This window comes from Corvus hawaiiensis, chromosome 2 (genome assembly GCF_020740725.1).
Source record: "Corvus hawaiiensis isolate bCorHaw1 chromosome 2, bCorHaw1.pri.cur, whole genome shotgun sequence".
In the NCBI taxonomy this organism is placed as follows: Eukaryota; Metazoa; Chordata; class Aves; order Passeriformes; family Corvidae; genus Corvus; species Corvus hawaiiensis.
In genome coordinates, this window is record NC_063214.1 from 38,493,525 (window position 1) to 38,509,793 (window position 16,269).

The 16,269-nt window shown below is 37.4% G+C and overlaps 1 protein-coding gene across 2 annotated transcripts in view; it reads left to right on the plus strand.

Annotated features, from left to right (window-relative positions):
- The window catches only part of TMEM135 (transmembrane protein 135), a 160,906-nt gene that overhangs the window by 2,084 nt on the left and 142,553 nt on the right, over positions 1-16,269 (plus strand). For both annotated transcript variants that reach the window (XM_048294497.1, XM_048294498.1), the window contains exons 2-3: positions 8,293-8,420; positions 13,821-13,913. In XM_048294497.1, coding sequence (XP_048150454.1) covers positions 8,293-8,420; positions 13,821-13,913 — 221 coding nt within the window. The remainder of the gene's footprint in view (positions 1-8,292; positions 8,421-13,820; positions 13,914-16,269) is intronic.

Consider the following 16,269-nt stretch of genomic DNA (forward strand, 5'->3'; position numbering starts at 1 on the left):
CATTGTAAAACCTCTGCCTCAGTTTTTACACTGTCTTCTTTGCAGTTTAGTTTAGTTTCTCTTAGGTTTTTGTTGATAGTATTTAACTTGACTTGCCAGAGTAATCTAAAGCTTAGCTGCTCTAAAATCTTGCTGCTGTCTAAAGACAGAGGAAGCACTTGCCAGTCTCTGCTCCCAGACACATAACTGTACTTTTCTTTGTGTGATTCTGGACTTCATCTCTCCATGAGCTAACCTGGAAGAGGTTACTTACCCTGCTTTTAGCTGGGGTAATTTTCAGCTACAGTAATGAATTGAATTATTAAGCAGGATTTGATGAGCACCAGAGCCAGTGTAAGGTAAGGAGGAAAAGGGTGGAGTGTGGACTGCAGAGGAGGAAGCAGAGGGTTTGCACATTAAGCAGCTTGGCAGGGAAAGAACAGTCCTGAATTAAGAGAGTCATCACAAAATTAATTCTTTGCTAGACTTATGGCTGTGCTTGAAAACCTTTTATTTGTAAATGAAATACAGCAGTTGGACAGCACAAATGTTCAGACCTTTTCTGTATTCTGAGGTTCACATAAGGGGATGAACTTAAGTTATTTTGCCTTTATATTTATGTCAGTGTATGTTCAGAATGTTTCTGGTAGTACATAGGCCCTGTCCTTTGTAGGGCTCAGCAACAAAAAATGCACTTCATTTTTCTATGTCAAGCCTGTAAAATGGCTTCTGATTGAACCTCCTGTTGCCACAAGCTAATAACTAGGGAAAGGAGATGAAAGAGTTTCCTTTCACAAAAGCTTGTGAAGAAATGAATGAGAATGAATAGTTGAGAATAAATTGCCAGAGGTTGTTCTCTGAGAGAACATGTTTAGGGACAGTTACAATCCAGAGTCCAAACTCTATAACAGCTTCACCCCACATCTTTTAAATGCTTTGTTTCTCTTGTGTCAGTGGGAGACTGATGGAGCTAAATTAAGTGGTGTTAGTAAGTGAAATATTGGCTGTCATTACATAGCTGTATAGAGTCTTTGCTTTTAAGTAATGCTGTGCTCTTTGTTTAGTTGTTTGTTTTTTCCCCTTCTCTTTTTAGTAATTGTGCTGGAGTATTTTTTTTAGTTGGAAAAAATATAGCCTTGAGACACCATACTTGCACCCGTCGTTATTTTTGCTTCAGTACAAATGGATTGCTTTAGTGAAAATAGATTTCACATCTAAATTGAATTGTTCCTCCCCATATGAAGTGGCTGATAGGAATGCCTGTTTTTAAGTAAGGCTGCTTGTGTTTTCACAAACCAAGTGTCCTGGTGAGCAAATCTTATGAGACCCACTTAAAAAAAAAAAAGTGACTTAGCATCTCTACCTGCAGAAGAAACTCTAAACAATCTTCCATAAACATTGTAATTGTACTTTTTGAAAACCATCTGCCTTGATATCTTAAAACTTCAATGAAAAGTCCTTCCTCATAATTTGCTGTATTTTATTCCATGTATACTTTGTTTTTACACTAGTCAAAGCTAAACAAAATGTGATGGTGTCATCTTGTATTTTCAAAGCTGAAGAAGTCAGACTTCTAGAAATTCACAGAGGTGAGGAGAAGAGAATGATTCAACAGGGAAATTGCATGAAACTGGGAATAAAAAGGCTGGAATACTGGCTTTGAGTTGTCTCAGCTTCCATTTCCCAAGATTCTGTTGATTTCACATGGGAAAAGTGCTATTTATCACATGCATTAGAGCAAAGGCCTCTATTTCCTGGGGATTTGTAAGTTTTAGACATTTGTTTGCTGATTTTGCAACATTTTGCAGTAGATAAATGTGCTTAGTCATTTTTATGAAGTCTTTATAGTGTACCAGAGATAATCTGATCAGATAACATTTTCACCTAATTTAAATAAGGTAAAAATTGTTTGTTTGCTACATTGTAGTAACAGATCTAGAGCTCATTCTTCTAACCTTTTGCCAGTGGGATGGCAAGAGTCATTCATGCCATTTACCTTTGTGTTCTCTTAGTCTGATCATCTACTCTCTTCACCTAATTTAAGACAGGTTCCCTCCCTCACTTTCCAACCTAACTTCTGTCCTGCCCCTTTTCTTTTCAAAGACAGGTCTTCCTCTCCCCACCTACATCTTCTGTCCTTTCTCCCCAGCACCAGCTCCTTCCTACTCTGTATCTGCTGCCCTTCCTTCCTGCTGCTAAAGGGCACAGCCAGAACACAGCTTGAGCACTGGCCTGGGCTGACTCTTGGCTTACTCCTGGCTCTGACTCCAGACACCTCTCCCACAAAGATCTGCTGGCAGAGAGGAGAGGAACAGCAGGCCTAAAGCAGTGTGAGTGCCAGCGGGTCTGTTTCAAGTGTCCTCTGAACTGAGGGATGGTTCAATCATCTCTTTAGAACAGATGTAACCAGAGTCTGCTGCTCCAGTACAGATTTTAATGATCCTCAGCACCTGCTGTATTTTATTGATTATTTTTCTTTCTTAATTTCTTCTCATACTCTTTTCATGCTCATTTCCTTACTTTTGATTCTCATTTTTGTTTCACTTCTAATATTTCTTCATACTTGTGCCATATCTGCTTCTTCCTGTGCCTAGAATAACCTTCCGGTTCTTAGATGCCAATTGCTTCTTCTCTCTCTGTGTCAGAAGGGGTTTTTTTTCTACTTAGGATTCCAGTGCTGTTGTCTTTCTGAGCCCTGTTTGACCCATCAATATCTGTATTCTGTATCTTAATCTGCATTATTTATTCTGTAACCTCTCTAGGAATAGGACAGCATTGTATATCATACTCTCAGAGACACAAATGCTATCAGCTATTGTAAAAATATAAGCTGTTTTTTTCTTCCTGTGCAATATCAGTGGGAGGACATTGGTATGAGTACAGCATGGGCCAGGGAGCTGCAGTGGCAGCTGGCAGGTCACTTCACAGGTAAATCATTGTTTGACACCCCAAGACGCTGGAGGTAACAACAGCAAGAACAACTCTCATTGTGCTAATGAATTATTTTGAAAACTGTTACAGGTAAGACAGAATCACCAGCCAAAAGATCAAGGTGAAGTGTGAGTCTCGCATTACTTTCCTGGCTGTATGCACATTGCTGTAGGATTGGGCCAGAGGTTGTTCCCAGGGATAGATAGTGCACACTGGCTGTACTGCTGCTGCTTCAGGCTCGCTTCACATGCAGCTTCCCTTGGGAAAGCTGTTTGAACTGGTCCTGAGCAAAGCTGGGAAGCCAGCTAAAAGGCACTGAAGTGGATCCTCTCTTACCCGCCAACATAGATAGAGCCGTCATGTATCGTCTCTCTGCGGTGCGCAAGAAGGCTGTACTGGCCAGATTGTATTCTAAAATACTCTGGAGTTGCTGGGTATATTAAAATGTGATTTTTTTCCTTGTTTGTGCTGTAAACCATTGTGTGTTTGGAAGTAGGGTGGGGAGACTAGGGAGGATGTTACTCTGGAATATGCTTCTGTATGCCAACTTGGGTCTCTGGGTTAGGCTGTCAGTAATCTCTCCTCTGTCAGATCCAGTACCTAGAATTACTGTGATGGTGGTGTGTGATTGCCTTCTTTTGGATATCTGTTCATCTTAGTACTGTGCAGTGTCCTGTATCTCTCTGCTGTGTTATGAATGACACGAAGGTCACTGTCTTCTTGTCTTTAGATTCTTATGGAGGCTGGCTTAAATATTACTAAAATTAGCCTAAATGTTATTAAAGTAAGAACCTGTGACTTCTTCATTCCACGCTGTGATCATTTCGCTCTGTTCAGGTGGCTTTTGGGCCATGCTGTAAAGTTCTTTCATAAATTGAAAATAAACAAAAATCGTCTTTTGCTGAGATGCTGAGAATTTAAAAAGAGTCATATAATGAATTTAGGTGAACCAAAGAATTTATACTCAAGGTTGCAAGGGGTAACTAGGAGCCTGCATCACGGTAATGTTGGAAATCAGGGAAAGCCTCTGCCTTGACTGACTGAGCAAAGATCTTGGTAAAGACACTACAAATCCTGGGAACTAGCAAAAATCATTAAAGGGACTGTTTATCAAGGAATCAACCTGTTCTCTTAACTTGTTACAGCTTTAGAGTAGAGTGCAAGAATTTCAGGGTAGGAGGGCAATCCTTGAAAATTATGCTGAGTTAGACATTTTAAGGGGAATGAAATACAGTCTCCTACTCATTTCAGTAGAAGGAAAACAAATAGTAAAGATAAGTTGTCATGGAATGAGAGTGATTCCAGGCTTGAAGGTAATTTAAATGTCATTCAAAGAGTATGTGAGTGCTGTTTCTTTCTTCTTTTAGTTGGTTGGGTGATACGGAAAATTTGGAAAAATCCAAATCAAAACAAGCCAGCCCACTGATGGTGATCCTCATAGAACATCTCACACGAGACAGGGCAACTGAGAGAGCAGGAGGTGTACACTCTTCCTCAATGGAGTTATGAAATTAAACAATCTGGAAGCCAGGTTTTGTAATCAGTGAAATCAGGAAGGGATGAGCTAATTGAGGAAAAACAAATCTGAGTGTTTCAGAGGACGCATGAGAAAGAAATTGCTTATTTGAACAAGTGTCTTTCAAAACCCAAGTGTTACCTGAGGGCATTTTGAGATTCAGTTACTCCAAAGCAGTTAAAAATAATTTTTATGAAACAAAGGAATAATGTTCTTGTAAAATTTGTAAAAATTTGCAAATGATTATAAAAGAACATAAAAATAATTGAATATAATTGTGAAAGAAATCTGACATCTCTTTGTAGCTCTGCCTGCCATTTGAGTAATCTGAGGTATTTTCTTAACAATTTTAAATACTGGGGATTGCTTTGCTTTTAGATTCATGTGACTTAATTTATAAAATTTTCCTTGGGTTTTTAATGACTTGCAGCATATGGATTATATAAACCATGTGCACAGTTGTATTGGTCATCTCTAAATTTGCATTTTAAAGTGCCTGAACCTGTCTGATAGTTGTGGTTATAAATGCTATTGAACTCTGCTTTCCTAAAGATTTGGCTAAGTGTCTGCGTATTTCTATAAGGTTTTTTTAAAATTTTTCTTATTTTCTCTTTTTTTCCCTCTTTTTTGAAATAAAAGTTTGTTATGATGTGGTTGATTTCAGCTGGATGTCTTGAAGGAATGAGAGATGGTAGTGCTTGTTTCCATTTTCCATCAGTCAGTGTTGTATGTGTTGTCTAATTCCACTAAATTTTGATGGAGGAGTAGTCCTTAAAGTCATACACTTTGTACAAACTTAAGGTTAAGGAGGGAGGATGGAGGAGGGAGAGACAGAAATGTTCTACACATGACAACAGAGTTGGCAGAAAGCCTGTGGTTTTTTTTAGCCTGCTGCCTAACCTGTCAGACTCTACATTGGTCAGCCAATTAGTACATTCATTAAGTGAAACCATCCTTTGGGTGCAGTGCCTCTTGTGGAATCCGTAGTTCAGGGATATAGGTGAGGATTGAGGATACTGGAGGTGAATCTGAGGTTATTGTGGTTGGGTGATGAATACTTGTAGGTGTTACATGACACATCATGAAAATAATCAGGCCTGGCTGGTTCCTCAAATCATGGCAAAGCTTGGGTTTGAGTCTCGTGTTCCTTTTCCCCTGGAACACCAATAGCCTAGCTCAAATCTTGCAGTACACTATGTAGCTGTTGTTTAGGGATGGTGTTGGAATTACATATATTCTTTCCATGGTTAGGACAGAATAAATAAATTCTGATTTTTTTTCAGTTCAGTGGGGCTTAACATTTGTATATAAAGACTAAGTTAAAAAAAGAAAAAGGACTTGAGTAATGATATCCCACGAACTGAGGTATCCTGAAACTGGTGGACTGATTTTTTTATAATTGCATTTTTTACGTTAAGGAGTCAAAATGCAGTTGTGTGAATTCTATAGTTAATGCTAGAAAATATTTTTTTCTGTCTGTTTCTTTATTAATACTGACCAGGCTTTTTTTTTCAATTCATCTGTTAGGATCTTCATGGAGATTATTATTTTGCCAAGGAAGTACCTGCTGGGAGTCCTGATTCCTCTTTCCATTCTTTCTGCTACTGACATCCACTGCTAAGCCTTGAGCAGTGCATTTATTATAAGAATTTGGTTTTCATCATAAAGTCTTCCCAGCTGATTTGAGTGAAGTATATCCCAGTGGCGGCGAAGAACTCCTGCATTCTGACATCAGATTTCATAATCTCTCTGCACTTTCATAATACTTTTCTGAAATGTATGGAACTGAGAGGGACAGCAGAAGGGTATCCAGAAATATCTGGTATTTTTTCCATGTAATCACACCACTGGTGGTAGAGGAGAGGAACTCTATAGTCTGCTCTTGCCTGCTTTTAGCTCTACACAACATTTAGCTTCATAGATGTCTATAAAGAAGTAAGAAAATTATCAGCTTTTATAAGCTTTTTTTTTTTTGATGGGTGTTCATGAAGCTCTATTGCTGTCACACATACATCTCTTTCAATTTGGGTGAGCAATTTTCTGTGGAATTGTGTGTTACTGTTTCTGGTTCTTTTCTGTTTTTCACTTGGGAGTAGGATAGTACAGAGAAGAGAAAGCAGAAATTTACATTAATATAAAACTTGCTGGAGACATTACAGAAATAAATTTTTTACTTTGATTTGACATTAATTTGTAAGATACCAGTCTTTGCGTGTTGCACTTCTGGCACTTTGGTCTGATGGAGCAAGGCTTCACACTTAGGTATAAGGGCTGTGTTCTTAAAACAAAAAAATTGTTATTTTGTTCCAGTGTTCATGTCCTTCCTACAATATGCTAGAAATAGCTGAGTGGGTAGCAACTAGTTATCCAGCATTTAGACTACCTTAAGACTTTCCCTCAACAGAAAGATTATCTGGATTGCATTATTGCCTAATCCATTATGCTTAAAGCAGTCTTGACACTTGATTAAGTAATGTGTACATCTGTTATCAGAGGTCGATTCATACATGGATTTCTTCTTAATCCTTAACTCAAGCTTCATTTTGGAAACAAGATTTTGGCAGAACTTTCCCGTGGTTAGTTTTAGCAGAATCCTCATCCCATCTCTGATTCTAAAACATCTACTTGCTATTCAGTTTCAGCAGAATAGCTCCCTCTCACAACCAAGACTTTGAGAGGTGTTGGCACTATGGATTTGACAGGATGCCTTTCTTTCTTCTTATCAGCACCAGCAATATGAAGCTCAGTCTGTTTGGAACTCCTCTAAGCATTGACCAAAAACTCCTGCCAGTTTTGAGGCTCCTGGGGGATCAGTGCAGATAAAGATAATAATGCTATTAGAATGAAAAAATAATAGAATCTGTCTCATGGTGCACTCAAAATAGAGTTTCATGGAGTTGTAGGAGTACAAAGGCTGAAGGGATTGGGAGGCCCTGAGATTGCTCAAGGAATTTTCTTGTTAAGTTTCAAGGGTCTCCAGTGATGGAGAGTCCACAATCACTTTGGGCAACCTGCTCCAATATTCAGCCACCCTCAAATGAAAATTTTTCTTTGTTAGGTCTAAGCAGAGTTTCTTATACTTGAGCTTGTCTGTTGCCTCTTGTCTTAGCCCTGGGTACGTCTGAGACAGGCCTTGTTTTGTACATCTTCCCATTAGCTAATTGCAGAATTTCTGTAGACAAAAAAAAGTTTGGGGACCTTTTGTGTTTGAGTCATTAAATAAGCTATTCTTTGTAATACATGGGACGTACATTAAATTGACCAAAAAGAATGTTTATTTTGTAGATTGAGACTCTTTTCTGCCATAGACAGTTGTTTAGATAATATACCAATTCTATAAAATACATCAGGAATGTGTTGTTCTTCCAGGAGATGGTGAACATTTTTTGAGGACTTGCAGTAATTTAACTGTAGTAGAAAACTTTTAAAAATACATCACCACTTCACAGACACTGTGTAAGGCCTTTATTTGGATTACTTCAGTGATATTCTGAACATCATTATATGATTGTCCAACTGTCTTGAAGACAAAACTCGGTAGATATATTGCATCTTAAAAGTTTTGATATCTGGCAGATGATGTTTCTGACAATTATGGCCAAAGGTAACAAGGTAATAAAATTCCTCTTCTTCTTCCCATTTCAGATTGCTTGATGTATTTCCTGGTATAAATATTGTAACGGCTGGAACAAGTTCAAAGGAAGCCTTTGTGGTATTGATCATAAAGTTTAAGATGCTTTGTTTTACTACTTAAATGGGCATGTCTCATTTTCCATTTTTCTTTTTATTATTCTTTACGATGTGCAAAAAAGTGCCTAACTGAATTAAAGTTTGTCCCCCATTCTTTTTCTTCCCTTCTCCCTCAGATTGCAGCTATTCTCAGGAAACGAAAACTTGACTATTATTTGTACAAACTGCTACCTGAGGTCTTGCAGTCAACTTCCTTTCTGACAGCAAATGGGACGTTGTATATTGCTTGCTTTTGCATTCTAAGGTTGGTATACTATCCTAAAAATGAAACATAGTAAAGCTACTTTTTGTGCAGCTTTTCAATTTGTATAATCATTTGTTTCTTTTTGTAATAGGCTTGTTTGTAATGTTTTGGAGTAAGAAAAGCTACAGCAATCATCTTGATTTCTGATCTTACCATTTGAATATGAAACTTTGCTTTTTAAAGTTATTTTATTCTCATTTTTGTAATCTTTTAAATGAGTAAACAAGTCAAGGTATCAACTTTGCTTCTTTTTCTCTGTTTTACTATTCAAAATACGTTGTTGCAGGAAATTCAAATAGATTCTAGGGGGGAATTAAAAAGGCCTACTCTTTCCTTCTTAGAAATAATTGATGTAATTTGATATTGGTTTCTATTTTCCTGATGCAGAGGCTGTGATAACTTTTAATTATCCTGAACTTTATCCAGCCATCCAAGTTTGTACTTTCTTTATGGTCATAAATGAAGGAAATCCCAGCACAGCTTCTGGGATTCTGTAAGATACAGACTTCCTCTGAAAAATGAGCATAAAGGGCACTTCTGTATTCTGTTTCCAGCATATATTTCCAGTAACTATCAGGATAGTTAAAAATTAAAAGTTGCTGTTTATTAATATGATTATGCATTTATTGTAAGAGATGTTACACATAGACAAGTAAAGCCTACAGTAGCTATGAGTGTTTGAAAGTTAACTGACAGCACACTCGACAGCCCCTCTAAAAGATAAACCCATTATGCCCTACTTCTAAATCTATTTAGAAGCCTCTAAACTTTCCTTCAAAGCTGAAGGAGAAGGCAGAAAAGAAGAGGAACTGGCTGAGGAGCCATGGAATGCTTTTCAAGTAAATAATTTTCAAAGTTCAAAGTGAATGTATAAGTAATGAGCTCTAAAGAATATGATGTTTTCTAGCAATCTAGGTTGTATTAATATCGATTTCTTTATTCCTCTGAACTATAGATGCCCTTCCTTATTCTGCCATGTATTTGCCTGTAAATCTGCAGTTCTTTACCCCGGTGCTGTAGTTAAATGTTATTCTCTAAATTAAGCTGGTATGGTTTTAAGTTTTATGGTTTTCAGCAGTTCCCGTTACAGAGGATATTAGCCATCTAGCAGATCTGTGCCTGTACTAGTTACTGAAGCAGGTAAGGGATGAGTGTCTTGCTCTGAAGCCAGTTGGTATGGCATCACTTTCACCTACGTGGAGCATAGCTGTCTAAAGCTGTTCTGATCTCTGGAACAGCATGGCCAGATGCAGACTGGGTAATGGAAATGCTGCCTAGTCCAGGTGCCCTCCGAGTCTCCTTGAAGCATTGTTTGGGTTTACCTAGGTGAGAACCGTGCAGAGGATGATTCCAATGATTAAACGTGACAAGGCATACATGTAGGTGCTTAAGCCGTGCTGCACAGTTACCAGCCAGCATCTTGGGAGGTGTACATGCTTCTTCTCTTACAAAGAGATGCCCATGAGGAATAAACAGCTGCAGCAGAATCCTTGCTGGCAGAGTCTCTGCACACTGCCCACCACCTGCAGTTGCAGGACTTGCAACTTAAAAGTTATTGGCTAGAGTGCTGATTGAAACTGGTGAACTGAAATCACTAACAGAGGCAGAACAAGCTTTTAAGGCAGCCATGGGAATGGTGCCTGTTGAAGTACATGAATGTCCAATTATAATGAGAATTTTGCAGCTTTTCTGTACAAAATGAAATTCAGAGCCTTAGCAGTTAAGTGACTAGGATATATAAGAGCTATTAAATGACGTTTCAGAAAACAATGGATAACATGATTATCAGAGAAGAAATGTATACTTTGAAGAATGAGTACATACCTGGTGATGATGCACTTGGTGCTTTTACATGAATTCCCAAGTGCCTTTGACTAGAGTGCCTGCCAGGATTCTTCAAGAAGAAAGGTCCTCTGTATTCCAGGAATTAGTAAATGATTAGTAAGCAGTTAATATATATGAAACAAAACAAGGCATAAATAATTTGTTTTCATAGTAGAAAGAGATGACCACTGAAGTTCCTGCTATGTCCTTTGTTTTGGATATACCTAAGGAATCTGGAAAAGGAGCTCAAGACTAGTATGAGAGATTGTATAAGATTATTTAGGGTCCAGAAATCTAAAACTGACTCCCATCCATTTCAGAAAGATCTGTTGATTAAAATCACTTGGGAAATTTGATAGAAAAAAGTGCAGAGTAATGCATTGGGAAGGAAAGAAAGCAGCTCTGTCCTTACTGAGGGATGGGCTTTAAACCAGCTGTGATTAATCAGGAAGGTGTTTGAAGATCATCATGGGTAGGTTATTTGAACAAGTCACTTCAGCACTTGAATATGGTCAAGGACCCGAATGAGTGTTGTTTGGAGAAAAAATGAGAACACACCGGGAAGCTGAATGAATACATGACACCTTTACATGAGTACTGTATGCCTTTTTAAGCGTTTCTCTTAAGATCATAGTGTTGAAAAGTCATTCAGTTGAAATGTACTTAATATCTTACATTTAATATACTTGTCTTGCAGCTTGAGACAAGCTTGTTTCTCTCACCTGCTCTTGGGTGGTTGATGGAGGATGCAAATGTGAGACTTAATTTCTTTATTTTTGACCAATTTGTGTCTTTTTTTAATAGTTTTTTTTTTTTAATGTTTTGATTGTATTATTTGAATTTATTGCTGTGTGATACAGTGTACTTCCTTCAGTAGCCCGAGAGTAATGGTATGTGATTATCCCCACCAGAATGTGATTTGGTGTTGTACATTTTGAACCATCAAGGAAGTACCAGTATCTCTGTTTCTGCATAACTGGCCCGGGTATTTCTGGACTTGATTTGCAGCCATGGAAAGAGATTGTCCGAGACTGTGAAGACCTAGGTGCTCTCTGTCTGGTTCTAGATAGTGATGAGAGATTGGATGAGAGACTTGTGCAGTAGGATATATGCTGCAGTTTTTGTATCTGTTTTTGATTGAAAGGTATATTATAGCAGCAGCAGTAACTCAGAAGCAGAATTGCCCTGCAAGCCCCATGCAGTTGATTGCTCTTACCCTCTTGGAGTTTTAGACCTAAGCAATGGATTGAAGGGTTTATAGCTGGACATATTAACTCATATATGGTAGTTTCTTCCTTTCAGCTAGGAAAAGCTACCAAATTTGAAACTGATGCAGATATTCTCAAGGATGTAAAACTTTAGGCAAGAATGTGGAATTAAAATAATTTCAGGCATTGTTTAAAACTTTCATCATTTCACAGGTGGGTAAAATTTAAAAACTACCTAAATCCGGTGTCAGCAATGACTTAGGCAGTGGATAGATCTTCTTGTTTTAGAAGGATTGCCGAGATAACTTGACTGACTTTTTTTTAGCTCCTATTTTTTTGGTGTGGTGAATTAGGGTCTGTGTACAAGCTGCTCTGTTGGCAGAGGAGTGAGGGTGATGATCTCTGTCACGGATGTGTGACAGTCCAGCTGAGGGTTGTAATCTCTTCTGCTGGTGACATCCAAAAGACTTCATCTGTCTGGGCTTCAGATGGAAGTGCTGGGTTCCTGTGTTGACATGCATTGCATCTGTTAATGAAAGGTGTGATTTTTAGGTTTATGGTTTAATTACTTGTAAAACCTCACAAAGACATGGTTCTCTTAGTCTAGCAACTAGAGTAATTAAGTTTATCCATGTACAGCTTGTACATTGAGGAATTAGATGCATGACCTGAAAGAACTCCTAGTTCTTATTCCAATTTCTATCCACAGAACATGTGAAAATAACCATGCAAATAATAACAAAATCTAATTTTCATTTACTTTAGGAGAAGTTTAAATGTTTCAGTTAGTGACTGTACATTTTTATTTCCACTAGACTTTATTATGTAAAATGTGTTACTGTTGTTTCTGAAATCTTGTCAAACCAAACATGCAAGCATTTGTAAAAGGATTCTGAACCATGCCAAAAGAACAAATTACTGTTTCTTTCCCACAGAAAAGGCATTTGTTCTGTTACTTAACAGGTGTGTCTGGTAAGATGTGTTCATACTTATTAAGATGCTTAAAATGACTTCTCTGAAACTTCATACAGTAATTACTTTCCGAGAGAGTTGTAATAATGAACTTTAGCTCCTGCAGCATTTGGCATTGTCATCCTGAGAAATTATCCTTTTGCAGCCGTGGGAATGAGCAGTGTGTGTAATTGCCATTACATCACTTGCTGCTGATACACTGGCTCTCTTTTCACTTACGAACATAAGCTGGCATTGCTCGCTGGTAATGTTATTTTTGCAGGAGTATGAAATGAGGCTGCTTATGCCTTTGACAGCAAGAATGAAAGTGAGCTAATCAGATGGTGTTGATTAATTATCTTTGTTCTCTCTTCTGTGTTGTCAGCATGAAATTTTATCTAAGAAAATGTCCTCTTCTACCCTGTATGTGTTTGCCATTTTGTTTGTTTATTTTGTTTGCTGTGTTTTTAGAAGGATAGACTCCATTGTAACGTTTTGTTTTCCCACCGATAGCGCTTGTCAGCTGAGCAGCATTGGTATAGTTGAAGTATGTTTATTATCATGCTACCAAATGTCACGACTCTCTGACTCTTGTTTGACTTTGTGATCAGCCTGTGTAAGTTTGAAGGTGCAGGTCTCCTGAGCAGACCAAACATGGTGGGTGACACTGTGTCTGACATGCAGTTTGATTTTCTTCCTTTAATAGTGACCAATTTATAGAAAGATTTTCTTAGATATTGTCAGTTGTGTAACTCTTTTTCTTCAACTCTTTTTGTTGAAAGAATTTTGATAGTTGAAATTGTGTGGACTCTAAAAGAAATCCAGATCTAGCTGCAAAAAATGAGAGCTTTCCTGGCTTAATAGGACTGGGAATTCACTGTTGCTTCCACTTGTAATGTACAGACTGATTCCTTGGCTTACTGTAAATGTGTATTTTCCTGTTTTTAGCATCAGTGGGTTGTCTGGAGCGTGGCATATATTATAATGATTTGATTTGATTTCTGTCTTACCTGATTGCATTCCACAAGGCAGATCTTCCTGAAGATGTATTTGGACAAGTAGCAAAGAGATGAGTGGCTATAAGATCTTTTAGAAGATTTTTCTGTAATTAGTATCAGCATCTTTTCAAAAGTATATCTTGAAAACTCTGCTTTCCTGGAAGAAAAGTAGCCATTTAAATGAAATGAATACATTATTGAAGTGTTTCAGGTGTTTAATGTTTGTGAAGCACTTTGGGAACTCTTCTTGAGAATTATCCAACTGTAAAAATATAATGATTACTGTTTATTAGTAAGTACAGATTAATGTGAGAAGGCAAAATTAATAAATCATTTGTAATTTTATAAAACAGATAAAATACGGTGTGGTTCATTAATGTTCTGTTTGCATGTAATACGTGTACAAATTACTTTTTCAGGAAGATACTTGGAAAATTCTACTTCTGGTCCCCTGGCTTTGGTGCAGCTTTACCTGCTTCTTACATGGCTATTCTCATCGAAAGGAAAAGCAGGTAGGGTTTGTGTTTATGGATTTTCAGCTTAATATAGTAATGTTTCTTGTTTTGGTCATTTGATGATTGACATTTGACAATTCAGTGGTTTTATTTCAGAGTGCAAGAAATAATAGTTCATTTGAAATAGTGTCTTTTGCAACCTTGAGTTTAAATCTAGAAAGCTACAGTGAAAAAACACTTTACAAACATTGAGTTTCATGTTTGTGGTTTGTTTGTCTTGTTTAATGGACAGTTGGTTTGCTCAGGATTGCCTGATAAAGCTGGGTTGCTTAGGGCTTCCTAATGAAACTATGGTTTTATTCTTGTTTGTTTTTTAAAATATTATTTGAGCAATGTTTGCAATTAGTCACAGAGAGGGAGAGTGCTGATGACTTGAGTTAACAACATGACATTAGTTAAGATAGAGGAGTCATAGGATGTTGTGGAGAAAACTGTGGATGAGCTGAAATAATTCAAATTGGATGAAATATAATGGTACAGAAGGCAAAGCCTTTCACTTAAGGAGAGGTGCTGAAGTTCAGCTGTAAGTTCATTATGAAAGCATGAAGCGAGGGAAAGAAATCTCTGAGTAATCCAGGGATAGCCCAAGGCTGCCATTTGTAATGTGGCCACAGGAAGATGGCAGGTGAAATCCTGGCTCGTAAGGTTTTATTGTTTGAAATTCAACTTACATTGGTATCTTGTATAAACAGTGGCAGTTATAATACTTCCTTAATTTACTATGGAGTGAGATGCTTTAGTCATCTAGTTAGTAGGTTTAATTTAAAGAAGAGAAAGTGACAGAAGGGTAAGGTAAGGGGTTATTCTTTTTAAAAAGATGATGAAGGAGGTATTAGAGGTGGTGTGAATGCACTTTTGATTACTGTGAATATCTGAAACTTCCTTAAGCCATCATTTAAAAGTAATGGCAAATATATATTGTTATGTTGTTGACTCACTGTCAGGTCCCATTCCTGAACTTCAGCTGTGGAGTAAGCAAATCCCATGCCAAGTTTTATGTATGTCAAAGTTCTGTCCTTTTAAAAGAATGCATTTTTGAAGATTTAGGATGTGTAAGAGCTTCTGGAAATGTGGGAGCACTTCTAAATCACTTTCTTTAATGTAACTATAGAAAATAATTGTAATCAAGTTACCAAATAAGTTAATTATCTTTTTAATGTCCTCTCCAGCTGACTGATTTTCATCTTACTGTAATTACTTTATAAGAAGTTGGATACATTGTAGTAGAACTTTGTCTAGTTACTTAGGCACCAGCACTGCTGTTGGCATCAGAGTTTCATTTTGGGGTGAGAGCAAATGCATTTTCTCCCTTTGATCGGTGATAACACCAGCTTAACTTTTCCTACAGACTTCTTACAATGTGAGGCTTTTCCGTGCCAGACTCCCAATATTTCTAGATAACATTAAAGAGGAAGAAGTCAGGCTGGTTGTCAATCTGTGAACTTCTTGTAGCTTTCAGAGTATTTGTGAGTGGAGAGTTGAAAGTGTTTATGAGTCCAAAGCCTTACAATGTTTTTTTATAACAGCAAAACAACTATGAGAAAGTTGCAAAGCTACACTTGTTAAGAGTAACAAAAAGAGTAGGCAAACAAATTTTATATGAAATGGGTTTTTTCATGGGTTTTTCTAGACTTCTTAGTGGCAATGTGTGAAAGCTCTGTCATGTTAACAGGATTCTGTTTAGCATCTGAAATTTGAAAGAAATGGAACTTGAAATAGAGGTATGTGGACATGACAAAAGTAGATTGGTACAGCATGTATGCAGTGAATAATGCTGGAATACTTATTTCCTGGAGGGTTATTCCCCTTTCTGTCAGAATACCTGATGTGTGACCTAAGATATTTTGCCTAAAAGTTCACATTATGTTGGATCAGTTAAAGGAAAGAAGGAAGTGTTGGTATTGGAGTACAATGTGTATGGAAATGGGGGGTCATTGTTCTTAATGAAAAAAATTGTTAAAGGATGTCAGAAGGTATTTGAAGGTTAAGGGTTTTTTTTAAATACAAGGTTGTGTGGTATGTTCTCAGATGGCAACTATGTATAATGTGCAAAATGCTGCTACTGACAGTGAAATACGACTTTCTGATTTCACATCTGTTTGCCTGTTAGTTTCTGTTACAGGCAAAATCAAATTTTAATAGACTCATAGTCCCTTAGGAAACTGACGTTTCACAGGGAGACACAGGGGCATTTTCAGTTATCTGCTGAGCAGCTTAGAACAAATTGTAGTGAAAAATCAGTGAGGTGGGAAAAAGTCCTGATTTGAGTTCATAAACATATCTTTAGCCCTTCAAATTGCTACTAGCAGCTGGCAGCAACATTGAACTTAATCACTTAATCTCTTCCCAAGTG